Below are 24,747 nucleotides of genomic sequence, written 5' to 3'. Positions count from 1 at the left end.
ATGTCTTTGGAGGTGGGAGGGGCCTATCCCCAGCTGCATGTCTTTGGAGGTGGGAGGGGCCTATCCCCAGCTGCATGTCTTTGGGGGTGGGAGGGGCCTATCCCCAGGTTTATGTCTTTGAAGGTGGGAGGGGCCTATCCCCAGCTGCATGTCTTTGGAGGTGGGAGGGGCCTATCCCCAGCTGCATGTCTTTGAGGGTGGGAGGGGCCTTTCTCCAGGTTTATGTCTTTGAAGGTGGGAGGGGCCTATCCCCAGCTGCATGTCTTTGGGGGTGGGAGGGGCCTATCCCCAGGTGTATGTCTTTGGAGGTGGGAGGGGCCTATCCCCAGGTGCATGTCTTTGGAGATGCATGAATCATTTAGTAATATGTCTGCTACAGGTGGTAGTAATAGGTGTTAAACAGGAATAAGACATATAGTAATAGGTGTGATACAGGTGGTGCATAGATCTTGTATTGATAAGTGTTAAATAGGTGGTGCAGGAATCTCTTAGTAATAGGTGTTAAACAGGCGGTGCATGAACCATGAGTAATAGGTATGATACAGGTGGTGCAGGAATCTCTTAGTAATAGGTGTTAAACAGGCGGTGCATGAACCATGAGTAATAGGTGTGGTACAGGTGGTGCATGAACCATGTAGTGATTTGTCTGTTACAGGTGGTGCTTGAATCATATAGTAATAAGTGTTAAACAGGCTGTGAATATATCCTGTAGTCATAGGCTAACAGTACTGATCATGCATGAATCATGTAGTAATAGGTGTTAAACAGGTGGTGCATGAATCATGTAATAGACGTTAAACAGGTGGTGCATGAATCATGTAATAGATGTTAAAAAGGTGGTCCATTAACCATGTAGTAATTGGCAAAATACAGATGGTAAATGAATCATGTAGTAATTGGTATGATACAGGTGGTGCATGAATCATGTTGTAATAGGTATTAAACAGGCGGTGCATGAATGAGTAATAGGTGTGGTACAGGTGGTGCATGAACCATGTTGTGATTTGTCTGTTACAGGTGGTGCTTGAATCATATAGTAATAAGTGTTAAACAGGCTGTGAATTAATCCTGTAGTCATAGGCTAACACTATGAATCATGTAGTAATAGGTGTTGAACAGGTGGTGTGTGTTTAATGTTGTAATAGATGTTAAACAGGCGGTGCATGAATCCTGAGTAATAGGTGTTAAACAGGTGGTGCAGGACCCATGTAGTAATTGATATGATACAGGTGGTGTGTGAATCATGTATTAATAGGTGTTAACCAGGTGGTGCATGAATTATGAGTAACGTGTTAAACAGGTGGTGCATGAACCCTGTAGTAATAGGTGTGATACAGGTGGTGCATGAATCATGTAGTAGTAGGTGTTAAACAGGTGGTGTGTGAATCATGTTCCAAAAGGCACATGATTCTAGTACCACCTGTTACTAAAATATTCATGCACCACCTGTTTAACACCTACCACTACGTGATTCATGCACCATCTGTAACGGACATATTACTACATGATTGGAGCACCGCCTTTTTAACACCTATTACTAGAGGATTTATGCACCACCTGTGTCGGACATTACTACATGATTCATGTAAAACCTGTTTAACACCTATTACTACACGATTAATGCACCACCTGTTTAACACTTATTACATGATTCAAGCATCACCTGTTTTAACACTATTACAACATGATTCATGCACTGTCTGCTTAAACCTATTACGCACAACTCATGCACCACCTGTTTAACACCTATTACTAAAAGATTCATGCACCACCTGTTTAACACCTATTACTAAAAGATTCATGCACCACCTGTTTAACACCTATTACTAAAAGATTCATGCACCACCTGTTTAACACCTATTACTAAGAGATTCATGCACCACCTGTTTAACACCTATTACTAAAAGATTCATGCACCACCTGTTTAACACCTATTACAACATGAATGGCGACTGAGGGATGTCAAATGGAGACTGAGGGCAGTCAAATGGAGACTCGGGGAAGTCAAATGGAGACTGAGGGAAGTCAAATGGAGATGGACGGAAGTCAAACGGAGACTGAGGGAAGTCAATTGGAGACTGGGGGCAGTCAAATGGAGACTCGGGGAAGTCAAATGGAGACTGAGGGCAGTCAAATGGAGACTCGGGGAAGTCAAATGGAGATGGACGGAAGTCAAACGGAGACTGAGGGCAGTCAATTGAGACTGGGCAGTCAAATGGAGACTGAGCGCAGTCAAATGGATACTGGGGGCAGTCAAAGGTAGACTGAGGTTAGTTAAATGGAGACTGAGGGCAGTCAAATGGAGACTGAGGGCAGTCAAAGGGAGACTGAGGTTAGTCAAATGGAGACTGAGGGCAGTCAAATGGAGACTAGGGGCAGTCAAATGGAGACTGGGGGCAGTCAAATGGAGACTGAGGGCAGTCACATGGAGACTGAGGGCAGTCAAATGGATACTGGGGGCAGTCAAATGGAGACTGAGGGCAGTCAAATGGATACTGGGGGCAGTCAAATGGAGACTGGGGGCAGTCAAATGGAGATGGAGGGAAGTCAAATGGAGACTGAGGGCAGTCAAAGGGAGACTGAGGTTAGTTAAATGGAGACTGAGGGCAGTCAAATGGAGACTGAGGGCAGTCAAAGGGAGACTGACGTTAGTCAAATGGAGACTGAGGGCAGTCGAAAGGAGACTGCCAAGTCCTGGTCCTAGTATCCCTGAGAAAAAGAAGTAAAGAATAATCCAAGGAAGAGAAGATGTTTACTTGAAAATATATTCCTCCTTTTATTAGGCGAGGCTATATCAGACATGTTGTGTACAATAAATATCTTCTTGTGTCCTGGAGCTGCTGGCCAGGAGGAGGTAGAAGAAGTCTTCATGGCCAAAAGGATGAAGCGGAAGACCAAGCAGCGTGAGGTGTAATAATTCCACCTGGAAAGTATGGCGTCCTGGTCGTCGGGGGCAACAGAAGTAAATCCCATTTGGCCCAGCAGCTTCCTGCCTCGGATCCAGCCAGAGAAGAAAAATAAAAGCTCTCCTTTCTTCTTCATGTCCATCAAGTCCTCCTGGCTTTGAGTCGGCGAGCCCTCCGTGTCCGCTTGGTGACCGTGGTGAAGTGGAACTCCCCCGGTGGCTCCTCTCGGCCCCTGGGGTGGCGCTTCATGAAGTGCACCTCCTGCTGGAGCTGGCTGGTCCGGGAGCCCTTCTTGGGACGCCCCTTGCGGTTGAAGCCCAGTACCAGCCTCTGTACTTGGCCGACACCAGCGCCGTGTAGTTGTTCTCCAGGAACTCCTCCACGAACACGCACTCCTGCTTCCTGCCGTCGGGCTGCCACACACACCACACACACACACACACACACCTTAGTTCCACATGTCACTGTGGGCGTCACACACCACACACACACACACACACCTTAGTTCCACATGTCACTGTGGGCGTCACACACCACACACACACACACCTTAGTTCCACATGTCACTGTGGGCGTCACACACCACACACACACACACACACCTTAGTTCCACATGTCACTGTGGGCGTCACACACACACACACACACCTTAGTTCCACATGTCACTGTGGGCGTCACACACCACACACACACACACACACACCTTAGTTCCACATGTCACTGTGGGCGTCACACACCACACACACACACACACACACACCTTAGTTCCACATGTCACTGTGGGCGTCACACACCACACACACACACCTTAGTTCCACATGTCACTGTGGGCGTCACACACCACACACACACACACACCTTAGTTCCACATGTCACTGTGGGCGTCACACACCACACACACACACACCTTAGTTCCACATGTCACTGTGGGCGTCACACACCACACACACACACACACACACACCTTAGTTCCACATTTCAATCAAGCATCAAACATGGCAAAACAAGTCCTTCCAGTCATCATCATCATCATCATCATTACCAACATCGTCACCATCATTACCTACTTCACCATCATCTTCATCATCATTTCCATCATCGTCATTACCATCATCGTCATCACCTCCATCATAATAATCAACCACACCATCATCATCCTTACTATCATCATCATAATGATTACCATCATCACCAACAACATCATCGTCACCATAATCAACATCATAATCAACCACACCACCATCATCATCATCATCATCATAATCAACCACACCACCATCATCATCATCCTTACCATCATCTTCATAAAATCATCATCATTACCATCATCATTTCCATCATCGTCATCATCAGTATTGTCACAATCATACAATCATTACCAACATCATCATCACCACTATCCTCATCATCACAGTCATCATTTCCATCACCACCATCATCATCCTTACCATCATCATCATAATGATTACCATCATCATATCATCTTCATAAAATCATCATTCTCATAAAATCATCATCATATCATCTTCATAAAATCATCATCCTCATAACATCATCATCATTATCATCACCAACATCATTACCATCATCATTATTGTCACCATCATTACAAACATTATCCCCACCACCTTCATCATCACCATCATCATTTCCATCACCTCCATTATAATAATCAACCACACCATCATTATCATCCTTACCATCATCTTCATAATGATTACCATCATCATCATCATCACCACCATTATCATAATCAACCACACCGCCATCATCATCCTTACCATCATCATATCATCTTCATAAAATCATCATCCTCATAACATCATCATCATTGCCATCACCAACATCATCATTATCACCATCAATAACATCATCAGCAAAACCATCATCGTCACTAATTACATCATCATCATAACCACCACAGGTATGTGACGATGCCATGAATGTAGAGTCAATGAGTGTCTCCATGGTGACAGCAGGAAGTCCAAACACAAGGCTAGTTCAACTATGACCACCTTGTGTGTGTACTTGTTATTCACTATATACAGTCTGTACTTGTTATTCACTCTATATACAGTCTGTACTTGTTATTCACTCTATATACAGTCTGTACTTGTTATTGACTCTATATACAGTCTGTACTTGTTATTCACTCTATATACAGTCTGTACTTGTTATTCACTCTATATACAGTCTGTACTTGTTATTCACTCTATATACAGTCTGTACTTGTTATTGACTCTATATACAGTCTGTACTTGTTATTCACTCTATATACAGTCTGTACTTGTTATTCACTCTATATACAGTCTGTACTTGTTATTCACTCTATATACAGTCTGTACTTGTTATTCACTCTATATACAGTCTGTACTTGTTATTCATTCTATATACAGTCTGTACTTGTTATTCACTCTATATACAGTCTGTACTTGTTATTCACTATATATACAGTCTGTACTTGTTATTCACTCTATATACAGTCTGTACTTGTTATTCACTCTATATACAGTCTGTACTTGTTATTCACTATATATACAGTCTGTACTTGTTATTCACTCTATATACAGTCTGTACTTGTTATTCACTCTATATACAGTCTGTACTTGTTATTCACTCTATATACAGTCTGTACTTGTTATTCACTCTATATACAGTCTGTACTTGTTATTCACTCTATATACAGTCTGTACTTGTTATTCACTCTATATACAGTCTGTACTTGTTATTCACTCTATATACAGTCTGTACTTGTTATTCACTCTATATACAGTCTGTACTTGTTATTCACTCTATATAGAGTCTTAGTAGATGGAATGGGTACTCGGGTAGTACTAGGTGTAAGGGTCCAATTAGAGAGAAGTGAGCATGAGTGTGTGAGGAGCGATCTCATGTCAGAGGCTTGATTATGTCACGCGTTCGGCGCACTTGTTGCGCGGAGTTGCCACTTCGTGGATGCACACACTACCAGTCAGCAGGATTGCAGGTAAGAATACGTTTTAATATAACAAAAGAACACTGGTGCAAAAAAAGGGGAAAAACAAAGCGCGTGCCAATGCACGGAAAGCTAATGCTAAAAACGTAGCAGGAAACAGAAAACATTAAACGACGCGCCACACGCACGTGAAGCTAAGGTGGAACTTAGCACCAAATAATCCAGGGCACAAGGATACAAAACGTGACGTGTTGCGAAAAGCAAGTAATGGACCGAGGACAAACTAAGGAATCAGGTGGGCTTGAATACACAAATAATTATTAGAAACAGGTGTGTGACAGGAGCCCGTAAGGAGGAACAAAATACGTTGCCATGGTGACTAACATAAACAAGGAAGTGCTCAAACAAGGGTCGGCAGAGTCCAGAAACAAAACATGAACAAAGACATAAAAAGGGCAAAACCATTAACGATCCGAGTCACGGATGGTGACAGATTACGCAACAGCTGACAATCATCAAAAGGCCTTTGTTTGCGGGGCCGCAGGAAAGACAATCCGTGGCCCCCACTGGGATTAAAACTCTCCTTCTGAAATCGGCGTCACACAATCGATGGGAAAAGCGACTCACCCTCCCGACGACTTTGCCCTTGTCGTTCATGCAGATGTAATGTTCGCTCTCCTTGCCTTTGATACGAATATGGCTGCCGAACGTCTCCGTCTCCACCACCAGGAGCGCTAGAGGACACCACAGACACTTAGTTAGTTAGTCCACGCATCAACGCCACTTGGGAAGTCTGCTGGGGGAAACAACAAGAAACGGGAAAAAAAATGGAAGAAAAAAGACAAAAAAGAGAGACAGAAAGAAGACAGACAAAGAAAGAGACAGAAGAAAAAAGACAAAAGAAGAAAAAGACAGAGGAAGAAAACAGAAAGAAAAAAGACAGAAGAAGAAAAGGACAGAAAAAGAAAAAGACAGGAAGTAAACAAAAAGAAAAAGAAGACAGAAGAAAAAAGACAGAAGAAGAAAATGACAGAAAAAGACAAATAAAGAAGACAAAAAGAAAAAGACAGAAGAAGATAAAGAGAGTAAAAGAAAAAGAGAGGAAGAAAACAGAAAGAAAAAGACAGAAGAAAACAGACCTAAAAAGACAGAGGAAGAAGCCCGAAAAACAAAATGACAGAAAAAGAAAAAAGACAGAGGAAGAAAACATAAAGAAAAAGAAAGAAGACAGAAAAAAAGGACAGAAAAAGAAAAAGACAAAAAACAGACAGAAGGAAAAAGAAAAAGACAGAGAAAGAAAAAGAAAGAAGACAGAAAACAAACAGAAAAAGAAAAACAGGAAGAAAACAGAAAGAAAAAAACACAGAGTAAGAAAAGGATAGAAAAACACAGAGGAAGAAAACAAAGAAAAAAGACAGAAGAAGAAAAGGACAGAAAAAGACTGGAAGAAAACAGAAAGAAAAAGACCAAAAAAAATACAGAAGAAAACAGACAGAAAAAGTTCAAGACAGAAGAAAAAAAACCAAAGAAAAAAGTCAAAAGAAGAAAAAAGACTGAAAAAGAAAAGACAATAAAAGAAAAAAGACATGAGTAGAAAGGAAAAAAGAATATCTTAAAAAACAGAAGAATAAAAGTGAAAAAAAGAGTCAGACAAAAGAGAAGTTGTGATTGCATCATCGACAAACTTCAACTCCTCGTGTGTCAAACATACGTCTCCTCATCAACAACTTATAACTAATGACAATACTCTCCAAGAAATAATACTGTAATACTAATGACAATACCTTCCAAGAACACATACTTCAAGTACACCTACACAAGAAACTACTTTCAAATGTACACAGTCATACTTTCAAATGTACACAGTCATACTTTCAAATGTACACAGTCATACTTTCAAATGTACACTGTCATACTCTCAAATGTACACAGTCATACTCTCAAATGTACACAGTCATACTTTCAAATGTACACAGTCATACTTTCAAAAGTACACAGTCATACTTAAAATGTACACAGTCATACTTTCAAATGTACACAGTCATACTCTCAAATGTACACAGTCATACTTTCAAATGTACACAGTCATACTTTCAAAAGTACACAGTCATACTTAAAATGTACACAGTCATACTTTCAAATGTACACAGTCATACTTTCAAAAGTACACAGTCATACTTTCAAAAGTACACAGTCATACTTAAAATGTACACAGTCATACTTTCAAAAGTACACAGTCATACTTTCAAATGTACACAGTCATACTTTCAAATGTACACAGTCATACTTTCAAATGTACACAGTCATACTCTCAAATGTACACAGTCATACTTTCAAATGTACACAGTCATACTTTCAAATGTACACAGTCATACTTTCAAATGTACACAGTCATACTTTCAAATGTACACAGTCATACTTTCAAATGTACACAGTCATACTTTCAAATGTACACAGTCATACTCTCAAATGTACACAGTCATACTCTCAAAAGTACACAGTCATACTTAAAATGTACACAGTCATACTTTTAAAAGTACACAGTCATACTTTCAAATGTACACAGTCATACTTTCAAATGTACACAGTCATACTTTCAAATGTACACAGTCATACTTTCAAATGTACACAGTCATACTTTCAAATGTACACAGTCATACTCTCAAATGTACACAGTCATACTGTCAAATGTACACAGTCATACTTTCAAATGTACACAGTCATACTTTCAAATGTACACAGTCATACTTTCAAAAGTACACAGTCATACTTTCAAATGTACACAGTCATACTTTCAAAAGTACACAGTCATACTTAAAATGTACACAGTCATACTTTCAAAAGTACACAGTCATACTCTCAAATGTACACAGTCATACTTTCAAATGTACACAGTCATACTTTCAAATGTACACAGTCATACTCTCAAATGTACACAGTCATACTTTCAAATGTACACAGTCATACTTTCAAATGTACACAGTCATACTTTCAAAAGTACACAGTCATACTTTCAAATGTACACAGTCATACTTTCAAAAGTACACAGTCATACTTAAAATGTACACAGTCATACTTTCAAAAGTACACAGTCATACTCTCAAATGTACACAGTCATACTTTCAAATGTACACAGTCATACTTTCAAATGTACACAGTCATACTCTCAAATGTACACAGTCATACTTTCAAATGTACACAGTCATACTCTCAAATGTACACAGTCATACTCTCAAAAGTACACAGTCATACTTTCAAATGTACACAGTCATACTTTCAAATGTACACAGTCATACTCTCAAATGTACACAGTCATACTTTCAAATGTACACAGTCATACTCTCAAAAGTACACAGTCATATTCTATACAGCAGCCAGAAGGAGGATTCAATAATAATAAAACACTTTACATTTAGAAAACATGTGAATGAGTTGAGAAATGACCCAAACATTTGAGAAAGTGTAAAACTTTGAACCTTTCTATTCATTGAAAATGGAAATTCCTGGAAATTTGGGGATTACAGGAAAAGTGGGAATTTGTACAAATATTAATACTAGCAGAGTTGTTCAAGTTGTCCAAGCGGTATAGCTCGGTTGGTAGAGTGGCTGTGCCAGCAACTTGAGGGTTGCAGGTTCGATCCCCGCTTCCGACCATCCTAGTTACTGCCGTTGTGTCCTTGGGCAAGACACTTTACCCACCTGCTCCCAGTGCCACCCACACTGCTTTGAATGTAATTTAGATATTGTTTTTAATTATGTAAAGCGCTTTGAGTCACTTGAGAAAAAGCGCTATATAAATATAATTCACTTCACTTCACATATGATTAAGATGGTGTTGGAATTGCTTGCAAAATGTTGACCTGGTAACAGTTTTGAATAAAAAATTGGTATTTCTGAATTCCTGGAATGACAGCAGAAGCGGGAATTTGTAGGAAAAAAATGGATCAATTGTGATGTGCCGACTGGGAGGAATGTCTCGATGCTGGAATTGTTCAAAACACGTGGACTGTGAACACTTTAGTACAAGAAGGTGTTGGCAAAACAGGAATTCTGGGAAATCCTGGAATTTGTGATGAACTTGGAAAATGGTGGTTGGATTGTGGAGGGAGGTTTTGAAGGAGGAAGCAATGGAATCGGGGGAGAAATGTGAAAAGATGTGGATGTTGTGCGGGGCTGAAAAGATGTGGATGTTGTGTTGAAAATATGTGGATGTTGTGCGGGGTTGAAAAGATGTGGATGTTGTGCGGGGCTGAAAAGATGTGGATGTTGTGTTGAAAAGATGTGGATGTTGTGCGGGGTTGAAATGATGTGGATGTTGTGCAGGGTTGAAAAGATGTGGATGTTGTGCGGGGCTGAAAAGATGTGGATGTGCGGGGTTGAAAATATGTCGATGTTGTGTTGAAAAGATGTGAATGTTGTGCGGGGTTGAAAAGATGTGGATGTTGTGCACGGCTGAAAAGATGTGGATGTTGTGCACGGTTGAAAAGGTGTGGATGTTGTGCGGGGTTGAAAAGATGTGGATGTTGTGCGGGGTTGAAAAGATGTGGATGTTGTGCGGGGCTGAAAAGATGTGGATGTTGTGTTGAAAAGATGTGGATGTTGTGCGGGGTTGAAAAGATGTGGATGTTGTGCAGGGTTGAAAAGATGTGGATGTTGTGCGGGGCTGAAAAGATGTGGATGTGCGGGGTTGAAAATATGTCGATGTTGTGTTGAAAAGATGTGAATGTTGTGCGGGGTTGAAAAGATGTGGATATTGTGCGGGGTTGAAAAGATGTGGATGTTGTGCACGGCTGAAAAGATGTGGATGTTGTGCACGGTTGAAAAGGTGTGGATGTTGTGCGGGGTTGAAAAGATGTGGATGTTGTGCACGGCTGAAAAGATGTGGATGTTGTGCACGGTTGAAAAGGTGTGGATGTTGTGCGGGGTTGAAAAGATGTGGATGTTGTGCGGGGTTGAAAAGATGTGGATGTTGTGCGGGGTTGAAAAGATGTGGATGTTGTGCAGGGTTGAAAAGATGTGGATGTTGTGCAGGGTTGAAAAGATGTGGATGTTGTGCAGGGTTGAAAAGATGTGGATGTTGTGCAGGGTTGAAAAGATGTGGATGTTGTGCAGGGTTAAAAAGATGTGGATGTCGTGCGGGGTTGAAAAGATGTGGATGTTGTGCGGGGTTGAAAAGATGTGGATGTTGTGCAGGGTTGAAAAGATGTGGATGTTGTGCAGGGTTGAAAAAATGTGGATGTTGTGCAGGGTTGAAAAGATGTGGATGTTGTGCAGGGTTGAAAAGATGTGGATGTTGTGCGGGGTTGAAAAGATGTGGATGTTGTGCGGGGTTGAAAAGATGTGGATGTTGTGCAGGGTTGAAAAGATGTGGATGTTGTGTTGAAAAGATGTGGATGTTGTGCAGGGTTGAAAAGATGTGGATGTTGTGCAGGGTTGAAAAGATGTGGATGTTGTGCGGGGTTGAAAAGATGTGGATGTTGTGCAGGGTTGAAAAGATGTCGATGTTGTGTTGAAAAGATGTGGATGTTGTGCAGGGTTGAAAAGATGTGGATGTTGTGCGGGGTTGAAAAGATGTGGATGTTGTGCAGGGTTGAAAAGATGTGGATGTTGTGCAGGGTTGAAAAGATGTGGATGTTGTGCAGGGTTGAAAAGATGTGGATGTTGTGCAGGGTTGAAAAGATGTGGATGTTGTGCGGGGTTGAAAAGATGTGGATGTTGTGCGGGGTTGAAAAGATGTGGATGTTGTGCAGGGTTGAAAAGATGTGGATGTTGTGCAGGGTTGAAAAAATGTGGATGTTGTGCAGGGTTGAAAAGATGTGGATGTTGTGCAGGGTTGAAAAGATGTGGATGTTGTGCAGGGTTGAAAAGATGTGGATGTTGTGCGGGGTTGAAAAGATGTGGATGTTGTGCAGGGTTGAAAAGATGTGGATGTTGTGTTGAAAAGATGTGGATGTTGTGCAGGGTTGAAAAGATGTGGATGTTGTGCAGGGTTGAAAAGATGTGGATGTTGTGCAGGGTTGAAAAGATGTGGATGTTGTGCGGGGTTGAAAAGATGTGGATGTTGTGCGGGGTTGAAAAGATGTGGATGTTGTGCGGGGTTGAAAAGATGTGGATGTTGCGCAGGGTTGAAAAGATGTCGATGTTGTGTTGAAAAGATGTGGATGTTGTGCAGGGTTGAAAAGATGTGGATGTTGTGCGGGGTTGAAAAGATGTGGATGTTGTGCGGGGTTGAAAAGATGTGGATGTTGTGCAGGGTTGAAAAGATGTCGATGTTGTGTTGAAAAGATGTGGATGTTGTGCAGGGTTGAAAAGATGTGGATGTTGTGCGGGGTTGAAAAGATGTGGATGTTGTGCAGGGTTGAAAAGATGTAGATGTTGTGCAGGGTTGAAAAGATGTGGATGTTGTGCAGGGTTGAAAAGATGTGGATGTTGTGCAGGGTTGAAAAGATGTGGATGTTGTGCGGGGTTGAAAAGATGTGGATGTTGTGCGGGGTTGAAAAGATGTGGATGTTGTGCAGGGTTGAAAAGATGTGGATGTTGTGCAGGGTTGAAAAAATGTGGATGTTGTGCAGGGTTGAAAAGATGTGGATGTTGTGCAGGGTTGAAAAGATGTGGATGTTGTGCAGGGTTGAAAAGATGTGGATGTTGTGCGGGGTTGAAAAGATGTGGATGTTGTGCAGGGTTGAAAAGATGTGGATGTTGTGTTGAAAAGATGTGGATGTTGTGCAGGGTTGAAAAGATGTGGATGTTGTGCAGGGTTGAAAAGATGTGGATGTTGTGCAGGGTTGAAAAGATGTGGATGTTGTGCGGGGTTGAAAAGATGTGGATGTTGTGCGGGGTTGAAAAGATGTGGATGTTGTGCGGGGTTGAAAAGATGTGGATGTTGCGCAGGGTTGAAAAGATGTGGATGTTGTGTTGAAAAGATGTGGATGTTGTGCAGGGTTGAAAAGATGTGGATGTTGTGCGGGGTTGAAAAGATGTGGATGTTGTGCGGGGTTGAAAAGATGTGGATGTTGTGCAGGGTTGAAAAGATGTCGATGTTGTGTTGAAAAGATGTGGATGTTGTGCAGGGTTGAAAAGATGTGGATGTTGTGCGGGGTTGAAAAGATGTGGATGTTGTGCAGGGTTGAAAAGATGTGGATGTTGTGCAGGGTTGAAAAGATGTGGATGTTGTGCAGGGTTGAAAAGATGTGGATGTTGTGCAGGGTTGAAAAGATGTCGATGTTGTGTTGAAAAGATGTGGATGTTGTGCAGGGTTGAAAAGATGTGGATGTTGTGCGGGGTTGAAAAGATGTGGATGTTGTGCAGGGTTGAAAAGATGTGGATGTTGTGCAGGGTTGAAAAGATGTGGATGTTGTGCAGGGTTGAAAAGATGTGGATGTTGTGCAGGGTTGAAAAGATGTGGATGTTGTGCGGGGTTGAAAAGATGTGGATGTTGTGCGGGGTTGAAAAGATGTGGATGTTGTGTTGAAAAGATGTGGATGTTGTGCAGGGTTGAAAAGATGTGGATGTTGTGCGGGGTTGAAAAGATGTGGATGTTGTGCGGGGTTGAAAAATGGTTCATTCTTTTTCAATGTCCAAGAATTCTGGGTAATCTGGGATTCATGCCAGACAGTTGTTGTTTATTTTATGAGTTTATGACTTTCAGTTCAGCCAAACATTTTGATACGTGAACGATTGGATAAAAAGAGGAAGGTGTCTTAAGTTGTGGGGCAGAATGATAATCATAAGAATACATGATAGTTGGTGTAGAACATTCAACATATCAAAACAAGATCTTAACATAACATTAACACAACATACTAACAAAACATATTCAACATATTAACATAACATATTCAAGATATCAAAACAACATATTCAACATATTCAATATATTAACAGAACATATTCGGTGTATTAACATAAAATCCATCCATCCATCCATTTTCTGCCGCTTATTCCCTTTTGAGGTCACATGGGGCGCTGGTGCCTATCTCAGCTACAATCGGGCGGAAGGCGGGGTACACCCTGGACAAGTCGCCACCTCATCACAGGGCCAACACAGATAGACAGACAACATTCACACATTAGGGACCATTTAGTGTTGCCAATCAACCTATCCCCAGGTGCATGTCTTTGGAGGTGGGAGGGGCCTATCCCCAGGTGCATGTCTTTGGAGGTGGGAGGGGCCTATTCCCGGGTGCATGTCTTTGGAGGTGGGAGGGGCCTATCCCCGGGTGCATGTCTTTGGAGGTGGGAGGGGCCTATCCCCAGGTGCATGTCTTTGGAGGTGGGAGGGGCCTATCCCCAGGTGCATGTCTTTGGAGGTGGGAGGGGCCTATCCCCGGGTCCATGTCTTTGGAGGTGGGAGGGGCCTATCCCCAGGTGCATGTCTTTGGAGGTGGGAGGGGCCTATCCCCAGCTGCATGTCTTTGGAGGTGGGAGGGGCCTATCCCCAGGTGCATGTCTTTGGAGGTGGGAGGGGCCTATCCCCGGGTGCATGTCTTTGGAGGTGGGAGGGGCCTATCCCCGGGTGCATGTCTTTGGAGGTGGGAGGGGCCTATCCCCAGCTGCATGTCCTTGGAGGTGGGAGGGGCCTATCCCCAGGTGCATGTCTTTGGAGGTGGGAGGGGCCTATCCCCAGCTGCATGTCTTTGGAGGTGGGAGGGGCCTATCTCCAGGTGCATGTCTTTGGAGGTGGGAGGGGCCTATCCCCAGGTGCATGTCTTTGGAGGTGGGAGGGGCCTATCCCCGGGTGCATGTCTTTGGAGGTGGGAGGGGCCTATCCCCGGGTGCATGTCTTTGGAGGTGGGAGGGGCCTATCCCCAGGTGCATGTCTTTGGAGGTGGGAGGGGCCTATACCCAGGTGCATGTCTTTGGAGGTGGGAGGGGCCTATCCCCAGGTGCATGTCTTTGGAGGTGGGAGGGGCCTATCCCCAGGTGCATGTCTTTGGAGGTGGGAGGGGCCTATCCCCAGGTGCATGTCTTTGGAGGTGGGAGGGGCCTATCCCCAGGTGCATGTCTTTGGAGGTGGTAGGAAGCTGGAGTAGAACCCACACATTCACGGGGAGAACATGCAAACTCCACACAGAAAGATCCCGAGCCCGGGATTGAACCCAGGACTACTCAGGTCCTTCGTATTGTGAGGCAGACGCACTAACCCCTCTACCACCGTGAAGCCCTTAACATAACGTGTTCAAGATATTAACATAACATATTCGATATATTAACATAACACATTTGATAAATTAACATAACATAAAACATAACATGTTCAACTTATTGACATTACATATTCAATATATTAACATAACATATGAAGGACAAGCGGTAGAAAATGGAAGGATGGATATTCAACATATTAACATAACATATATACCATATCAAAACAACATATTTTCATAAACATATTCAAGATATCAAAAATCATATTTGATATCTAAGTGTATTACAGGACCAGAGAAGCTAATCTTAGGGAGCTAACTGGCAACTAGCCTAGTAGACACCTAGCACATGCTAATAGAACTAGCACTAGCTACGTCAACATAGTTGTACACGTGGGCTCCAATGACACGAGACTGCAGAGAGGAATATAGCTAGGACCAGAAAGATGTCCAGGCAGGAAGTACTTGTCTCTGATGATGAGACAGATGAGAACGATGGAGTAGAAGGTGAGATGAGGAGGGTTGAGAAGAAGAGGAGACTAGAGTGATGGAGTAGAAGGTGAGATGAGATGAGATGAGATTGTCCCATACCATACTTGCCCCCATCATCTCCGTTGGCGTTGACCTTCTTGCCCTGGATCTGGACGTGCTTGCCCGTGGTCCTGCTGTACAGCTGGTATATGCGCACCTGTTTGCGGCTCAGGTCGTCAGGGTGCCTGGTGTGGTTCTCGATGTAGAACCTGAAGTCAGCCGAGCTCTGCCGGGACTCCTGGAAGCACACTTAGCATCTCAGGCGCAGCCATTTTTATTCACCTGCAGAGATGTGACACTAGCAACTACACACCTGAAGCTGCACTAGCAACTACACAGCTGGAGCTGCACTAGCAACTACACACCTGAAGCTGCGCTAGCAACTACACAGCTGGAGCTGCACTAGCAACTACACAGCTGGAGCTGCACTAGCAACTACACACCTGAAGCTGCACTAGCAACTACACACCTGAAGCTGCACTAGCAACTACACAGCTGGAGCTGCACTAGCAACTACACAGCTGGAGCTGCACTAGCAACTATACACCTGAAGCTGCACTAGCAACTACACACCTGAAGCTGCACTAGCAACTACACAGCTGGAGCTGCACTAGCAACTATACACCTGAAGCTGCACTAGCAACTACACACCTGAAGCTGCACTAGCAACTACAGAGCTGGAGCTGCACTAGCAACTACACAGCTGGAGCTGCACTAGCAACTATACACCTGAAGCTGCTCTAGCAACTACACACCTGAAGCTGCACTAGCAACCACAGAGCTGGAGCTGCACTAGCAACTACACAGCTGGAGCTGCACTAGCAACTATACACCTGAAGCTGCACTAGCAACTACACACCTGAAGCTGCACTAGCAACTACACAGCTGGAGCTGCACTAGCAACTATACACCTGAAGCTGCACTAGCAACTACACACCTGAAGCTGCACTAGCAACTACACACCTGAAGCTGCACTAGCAACTATACAGCTGAAGCTGCACCAGCAACTACACACCTGAAGCTGCACTAGCAACTACACACCTGAAGCTGCACTAGCAACTATACACTTGAAGCTGCATTAGCAACTACACACCTGAAGCTGCATTAGCAACTACACACCTGAAGCTGCACTAGCAACTATACAGCTGAAGCTGCACTAGCAACTACACACCTGAAGCTGCCCTAGCAACTACACACCTGAAGATGCACTAGCAACTATACACCTGACACTGCACTAGCAACTACACACCTGAAGCTGCACTAGCAACTAAACTGCTGAAACTGCACTAGCAACTAACTATACAGAAGCTGCACTAGCAACTAACTATACAGCTGAAGCTGCACTAGCAACTAACCATACAGCTGAAGCTGCACTAGCAACTAACTATACAGCTGAAGCTGCACTAGCAACTAACTATGCAGCTGAAGCTGCACTAGCAACTAACTATACAGCTGAAGCTGCACTAGCAACTAACTATACAGCTGAAGCTGCACTAGCAACTAACTCTACAGCTGAAGCTGCACTAGCAACTAACTATACAGCTGAAGCTGCACTAGCAAGTAGGAAACATCTGGCCCAGCACACCAAGGCAACATGAATTAGCAAAGCGCGCTAAGGTGCGGCGAAGGGGGCGTGGCCTTGTGGTCCAAGCCACAAGAGTTTACGAGTCACCTTAGACCTGCCGTCAAAATGAGGAAATTGCCAGAAAGCGAGGGCGAGACAAAAGGTCTACTTTGAACAGCCCGGGAATCTGCCGCTTCCACACCTGCACGTCAGCGCTAATTACAGGTCATGGCGGCTCTCAGGTGGCTAATTATAGCCCCCGCCCCCAATTAATGACATTCACAGAAAAGCACGACAACAAATTCTCAAAACTCACTGGGGGGAGGTCACGCAGTGCTGGGCTCCGCCCCCTTTCACACTGCACACACCTGGTGAGTGTTGCTAGTAGCAGGTAACCTAGTGTCCTTCTTTACTAATTGTACTTCCTTGTTTACTAATATAGTTTCCTTGTTTACTAATCTAGTGTCCTTGTTTACTAATCTACTATCCTTGTTTACTAATTGTACGTTCTTGTTTACTAATCTAGTGTCCTTGTTTACTAATCTACTTTCCTTGTTTACTAATATAGTTTCCTTGTTTACTAATCTAGTGTCCTTGTTTACTAATCTACTATCCTTGTTTACTAATTGTACGTTCTTTTCTACTAATCTAGTGTCCTTGTTTACTAATTGTACGTCCTTGTTTACTAATCTACTTTCCTTGTTTACTAATATAGTTTCCTTGTTTACTAATCTAGTGTCCTTGTTTACTAATCTACTATCCTTGTTTACTAATTGTACGTTCTTGTTTACTAATCTAGTGTCCTTGTTTACTAATCTACTTTCCTTGTTTACTAATATAGTTTCCTTGTTTACTAATCTAGTGTCCTTGTTTACTAATCTACTATCCTTGTTTACTAATTGTACGTTCTTTTCTACTAATCTAGTGTCCTTGTTTACTAATTGTACGTCCTTGTTTACTAATCTACTTTCCTTGTTTACTAATCTACTTTCCTTGTTTACTAATCTAGTGTCCTTGTTTACTAATCTACTTTCCTTGTTTACTAATCTAGTGTCCTTGTTTACTAATTGTACGTCCTTGTTTACTAATCTACTTTCCTTGTTTGCTAATCTAGTGTCCTTGTTTACTAATCTACTTTCCTTGTTTACTAATCTAGTGTCCTTGTTTACTAATTGTACATCCTTGTTTGCTAATGTACTTTCCTTGTTTACTAATCTAGTGTCCTTGTTTACTAATCTAGTGTCCTTCTTTACTAATCTACTTTCCTTGTTTACTAATCTAGTGTCCTTGTTTACTAATTGTACATCCTTGTTTGCTAATGTACTTTCCTTGTTTACTAATCTAGTGTCCTTGTTTACTAATCTAGTGTCCTTCTTTACTAATCTACTTTCCTTGTTTACTAATCTAGTGTCCTTGTTTACTAATTGTACATCCTTGTTTGCTAATGTACTTTCCTTGTTTACTAATCTAGTGTCCTTGTTTACTAATCTAGTGTCCTTGTTTGCTAATCTACTTTCCTTGTTTACTAATCTAGTGTCCTTGTTTACTAATTGTACATCCTTGTTTGCTAATGTACTTTCCTTGTTTACTAATCTAGTGTCCTTGTTTACTAATCTAGTGTCCTTGTTTGCTAATCTACTTTCCTTGTTTACTAATCTAGTGTCCTTGTTTACTAATTGTACGTCGTTGTTTACTAATCGACTTTCCCTGTTTGCTAATCTTGTTTCCTTGTTTACTAATCTTGCTTCCTTGTTTATAAATTATGCGTCCTTGTTTACTAATCTAGACTCCCTGTTTACTAATTTTACGTCCTTGTTTACTAATCTACTTTCCTTGTTTACTGATCTAGTGTCCTTGTTTACTAATTGTACGTCGATGTTTACTAATATACTTTTCTTGTTTACTAATCTAGTGTCCTTTTTTACTAATTGTACGTCGATGTTTACTAATCGACTTTCCTTGTTTGCTAATCTTGTTTCCTTGTTTGCTAATCTTGTTTCCTTGTTTACTAATCTTGCTTCCTTGTTCATAAATTATGCGTCCTTGTTTACTAATCTAGTGTCCTTGTTTACTAATGTAGTTTCTTTGTTTACTAAAAGTGCGCCCTTTTTTACTAATCTAGTTTCCTTTTTTAATAATCTTGCTTTTTTATTCGCTAGTTACCTTGTTTACTAACCTTGCTTCCTTGTTTACTCATCTAGTTTCCTTGTTTACTAATCTTGCTTCCTTATCCCCTAGTTTCCTTGTTTACTAATTTGCTTCCTTGTTTAAGATTCTATTTTCCTTGTTTACTATTCTAGCTTTCTTATTTGCTAATCTTGCTTCCTTGTTTACTAGTCTTGCATCACTGTTACTAATATTTCTTCCTTCTTTACTAATATTTCTCCCTTCTTTACTAATCTAGTTTCCTCGTTTACTAATCTTGCTTCTTTGTTTACTAATGGTGCTTCCTTATTCCCTATTTTCCTTGATTACTAGTCTTGCTTCCTTGTTTACTACTCTAGTTTCCCTGTTTACTAATATTGCTTCCTTATTTGCTAATCTAGTTTCTTTGTTTACTAATCTAGTTTCCTGGTGCACTAATTGTGCGTCCTTGTTGACTAATCTTGCTTCCTTGTTTACTAATCAAGTTTTCTTTTTTACTAATCTTGTTCTTTGTTTACTAATTGTGCTTCCTTGTTTGCTACTCTAGTTTCCTTGTTTACTGTTCTTGCTTCCTTGTTTACTATATTAACACTCCTTCATATGTGTGGTATACAAACACTAACTTATATATGTCATACGTATAACATTACTTTATCTGCGATGAGGTGGCGACTTGTCCAGGGTGTACGCCGCCTTCCGCCCGATTGTAGCTGAGATAGGCGCCAGCGCACTTGCGACCTCAAAAGGGAATAAGCGGTAGAAAATGGATGGATAGAACATTACTTTATAGATGTGGTATATAAACACTACATCATATATATGTGTCATATAACACTACTTTATTTATGTGGTTTATAAACACTACATCATATATATGTGTCATATAACACTACTTTATTTATGTGGTTTATAAACACTACCTTTTGTATGTGGTATATAAACAGTTCTTTATATATGCGGACCCCGAATGGGACAAGTGGTAGAAAATGGATGGATGGATATACAAACACTACATTATATATGTGGTATATAAACACGACTTTATTTATGTGGTACATAATCACTGACTTATATATGTGGTATACACCACTACTTTATTTATGCAGTATACAAACACTAGCTTATATACAGTATGTGGTATATAATCACTAACATATACTGTATATGTGGTATATAAACACTACATTATATATGGGGTATATAAACACTACTTTATTTATTTGGTACATAACACTACTTTATATATGTGGTATATAAACATTACATTATATATGGGGTATATAAAAACTACATTATATGTTTAGTATATAACATATATATGTGGTATATAAAGACTACTTTATATATGTGGTATATAAAGACTACTTTATATATGTGGTATATAAACACTACTTTATATATGTGGTATATAAAGACTACTTTATATATGTGGTATATAAAGACTACTTTATATATGTGGTATATAAAGACTACTTTATATATGTGGTATATAAAGACTACTTTATATATGTGGTATATAAAGACTACTTTATATATGTGGTATATAAAGACTACTTTATATATGTGGTATATAAAGACTACTTTATATATGTGGTATATAAAGACTACTTTATATATGTGGTATATAAAGACTACTTTATATATGTGGTATATAAAATCCATGTGAATGATTTCATCAGCAAGATGTCACTGCTGCTCACAACTTGACTTCCTTGGACACTCACAAGGATTTATAGGAGAAAAAAAGATTGTTGGCACATCATGTGAGAACTCCACAAATGAAACATGAATGTCTGAAAGAGAAAGTTGGACTTCTCGGTGCATGGTTAAGTAACATGTACACATAACCAACTGTGATCGTGACGCTAATGAGAAAAAGGATAAGTTGGTTTGCAGTTGATTTCCTGCTACAGTATTAGTCTATCTACAATTCATGTTGTTATTATGTGTGGTGTTGATATTTCAGCTGCAGATGTTGTTCAGCAATGTCAAGATTGTATACGCTGCTGAGATGTCTTCATCTACTTTAGTCATATGTTCTTCATGCTAACAACTAGCACCAAAGATGCTAAATGTGCTCATCTGTGTAGAATAAAACAATTAAGACTTTCCTGCACAACAACAACTAACTTTTTGTTTGTTATGGAAAAGGACAACAAAAATAGTGTGTATTGGACCAACAATCCCAATATTTATTACTTGAACTTAACATGAGTTAGTTTGTTTGCACCAGCAGGTCCTCTAGTTATATTTAGGCATAGCAACCACTAAAGGATACAAACTAATGACCTTTCTTTATGTTTACTTCTGCTCTCTAACACTACTAACTATACAACAACTGGATTGCATCACAGAATGTTTCTCACACTAATCAAATGTTCACGCAAAAATGTTACAAAGTGATCACTGCAGACACCAGCATGGTCACATTATATTCCACAAGATGATGAAAGTAATATTTTTAAGAAAATGTTGAATGTGTACTGACGATAATAATATGAACAAATGTATTGATGATGATGATAATAATATGAAAAAGTGTACTGATGATAATAATAGGAACGAGTGTACTGATGATTATAATAATATGAACAAGTGTATTAATGATGATAAAAATATGAACAAGTGTACTGATGATGATAATAATAGGAACAAGTGTACTGATGATGATAATAATAGGAAAGAGTGTACTGATAATAATAATAATATGGACAAGTGTACTGATGATAATAATAGGAACGAATGTACCGATTATTATAATAATATGAACAAGTGTATTAATGATGATAAAAATATGATCAAGTGTACTGATGATGATAATAATATGAACAAGTGTACTGATGATGATAACAATAGGAACGAGTGCACTGATAATAATAATAATAATATGAACAAGTGTACTGATAATAATAATAATAATGATACTATGAACAAGTGTACTGATGATGATAACAATAGGAACGAGTGCACTGATAATAATAATACTATGAACAAGTGTACTGATGATAATAATAATATGAATAACTGTACTAAAGACGATTATAATATATACAAGTGTACAGGCGGTGATAATAACATGAAGACATGTGGTGATGATGCTATTAATAACGCGGTGCACTAATGATAAGAGGGTGTGTGAGTGTGAGGAGAAGAAAGGAGTCAATTAGTGGCAGCAGACGCCTGCAAATGGTTGCAGTTCAAAGTGAGCCTCATAAAACACAACAAGAGTTCAGCTTTCAAAGAAGAACTTTTCACCTCCCAGCTTCAGAAATCTGTCACCTTGTTGTTGTAAAACTCTAATTGAAGCTCACATTCCTTCATCTTCTACTCATTTGTGGATTCTTCCTACTTGATGCTCTTTGCACTTTGCAACTCGTGTCTGTGATGTCATCGTCTTTCCTGCTAATTCAACATTTTATGATGTAGTCCTACTACTTTATGCTCATCTGCACCTTCACAGTCATTTTCATATATATATGTTTTCATCAAAACAGGAAGTCATTTTGTCATTGTTATCCTGCCAATTAAACATGTATTCATCTGTATTTCATTTACTAGCACATTGATGTGTTCTTCATACTTTATGCTCCTCTCAAATTAAGCTCAAATCGTGCCAAAATTCTTCCATCCATCCATCCATTTCCTACCGCTTATTCCCTTTTGGGGTGGCGCTGGCGCCTATCTCAGCTACAATTGGGTGGAAGGTGGCGTACACCCTGGACAAGTCGCCACTCATTGCAGGGCCAGCACAGATAGACAGACAACATTCGCACTCACGTTCTTCCATCCATCCATTTTCTACCGCTTATTCCCTTTTGGGGTCACGGGGGGCGCTGGCGCCTATCTCAGCTACAATCGTTCTTATTTCTTCAAATATATTTTTCAATCGAGCAAAAGTCAATAATGTCTGTGATGTCATCGTTATCCTGACAACAATCATTCTTTCATCAGACATATATTCTTTGGACTCATATTTGGTGCATACTTTTCATTCGAACAGGAACGCATGTCTGTGACGTCATCGTTTATCAAATGGACGCGCACGTCTAGTTTTAGATATTTTGCTCTGCACTTTGTGGCTTGGAACATTATTATTAGGATGAAATATTATTATCATCATGGCAATAAAGTGCATTTGATGCTATTTCAAGGCGGGGTTTTCATGCGTCAAATGAAGGCAAAAGAGAGCGACGCATGCGTGACCTCACCTGTATTTGAAAGTAGAGCACCAGGAAATGGAAACACCTGGAAGGAAAGACGCAGAGGAACGGATGAGTCACAAGTTGAAGGCTTTTGGCGACTTCTGTTGGAAAGAATGCAGAAGGTTGGCTCGCTGGGAAGGAGGACTTACAGGTAGAAGAACCTGGAGGGCAGCGGCGACATCTTGATGGCGCACACAAATACACCTGCGCACGCCGATGGAGGGTGGGGGGGGGGGGGGGGGATGGGGGCAAGAAGACGGCAAGAAGAGGAGGAAAAAAAAGAAGCAGAAGAGGAAGGTCGAGCCCACCTTCCTTCTACTCCCCTGCGGAGCTCAGTGCGCCTTTTACGCACAGAGTTCCGAGCAGGAGCCGCCGGGGGTGGAAGAGTCCCAGCTTGGGGGCCACCAGAGGCCACATGAGGGAGGGTCTTCCTTCTTCCAACTCGGATCCAATGTCCTCAGCAAAACGGAGCAAATCCCGCGATCACAAAGTCCCAAAGTGAAAGTTGGGAGTGGAAGAGCCCGAAGTTCCCATGGCTGCGAGGAAAGCCGACGTCGAGCATCCACGCGCCTTCTGGCTTCTCGCGGCTTCTCGCCTCCTGGTGCGCCCGCAAGCTTTTTGCTGCCAGTGGAGGAAACATGTCTGCACCTGAGAGGACATCATTGGACCAGCGGCCTGAGAGGAGGGTTCATGGAGCGCACGCATTTCAACACAACTCCTGCAGCTCCACATACACATCACACCTCCAATAATCCTCCTTTTACATACATTTACGTTTGATTGATTGATTGATACTTGTATTAGTAGATTGCACAGTACAGTACATATTGCCTACAATTGAGCACTAAATGGTAACACCCCAATAAGTAGTTTAAGTCGGGCTCCACCTTCATCAAATCACAGTACAAATATATACTATCAACATAATACAGTCATCACACAAGTTCATCATCAGACTATATACATTGTATTATTTACATTCCGGGGAGGTGGGATGTGGAGGTATATATATATAGTTGCCTGGAGGTGTTGTTTTAGAGCGGTTTTGAAGGAGGATAAAGATGCACTTACTTTTATACCTGTTGGGAGTGCATTCCACATTGATGTGGCATAGAAAGAGAATGACTTAAGACCTTTGTTAGATGGGAATCTGGGTTTAACGTGGTTTGTGGAGCTCCCCCTGGTGTTGTGGTTATGGCGGTCATTTACGTTAAGGAAGTAGTTTGACATGTACTTGGGTATCAAGGAGATGTAGTGGATTTTATAGACTAGGCTCAGTGCAAGTTGTCTATATATATATATATATATATATATATAT

The 24,747-nt window shown here is 41.1% G+C and overlaps 1 protein-coding gene across 1 annotated transcript; it reads right to left on the bottom strand.

The window, feature by feature from the left end:
* Nucleotides 1–2,751: 2,751 nt before the first annotated feature.
* Nucleotides 2,752–24,048, bottom strand: fgf24 (fibroblast growth factor 24). Its single transcript, XM_061891766.1, is given in 6 exon segments — nt 2,752–3,226; nt 3,229–3,319; nt 6,469–6,575; nt 15,579–15,756; nt 23,436–23,472; nt 23,579–24,048. Coding segments are annotated over 6 exon segments (624 nt in total). The 5' UTR covers nt 23,611–24,048; the 3' UTR covers nt 2,752–3,047.
* Between the last annotated feature and the right edge of the window lie 699 nt (nt 24,049–24,747).

Source organism: Nerophis ophidion, linkage group LG29 (assembly GCF_033978795.1).
Source record: "Nerophis ophidion isolate RoL-2023_Sa linkage group LG29, RoL_Noph_v1.0, whole genome shotgun sequence".
In the NCBI taxonomy this organism is placed as follows: Eukaryota; Metazoa; Chordata; class Actinopteri; order Syngnathiformes; family Syngnathidae; genus Nerophis; species Nerophis ophidion.
Note: the sequence above shows the minus strand (reverse complement) of the source record. Positions and strands in the feature narration are given on the sequence as shown.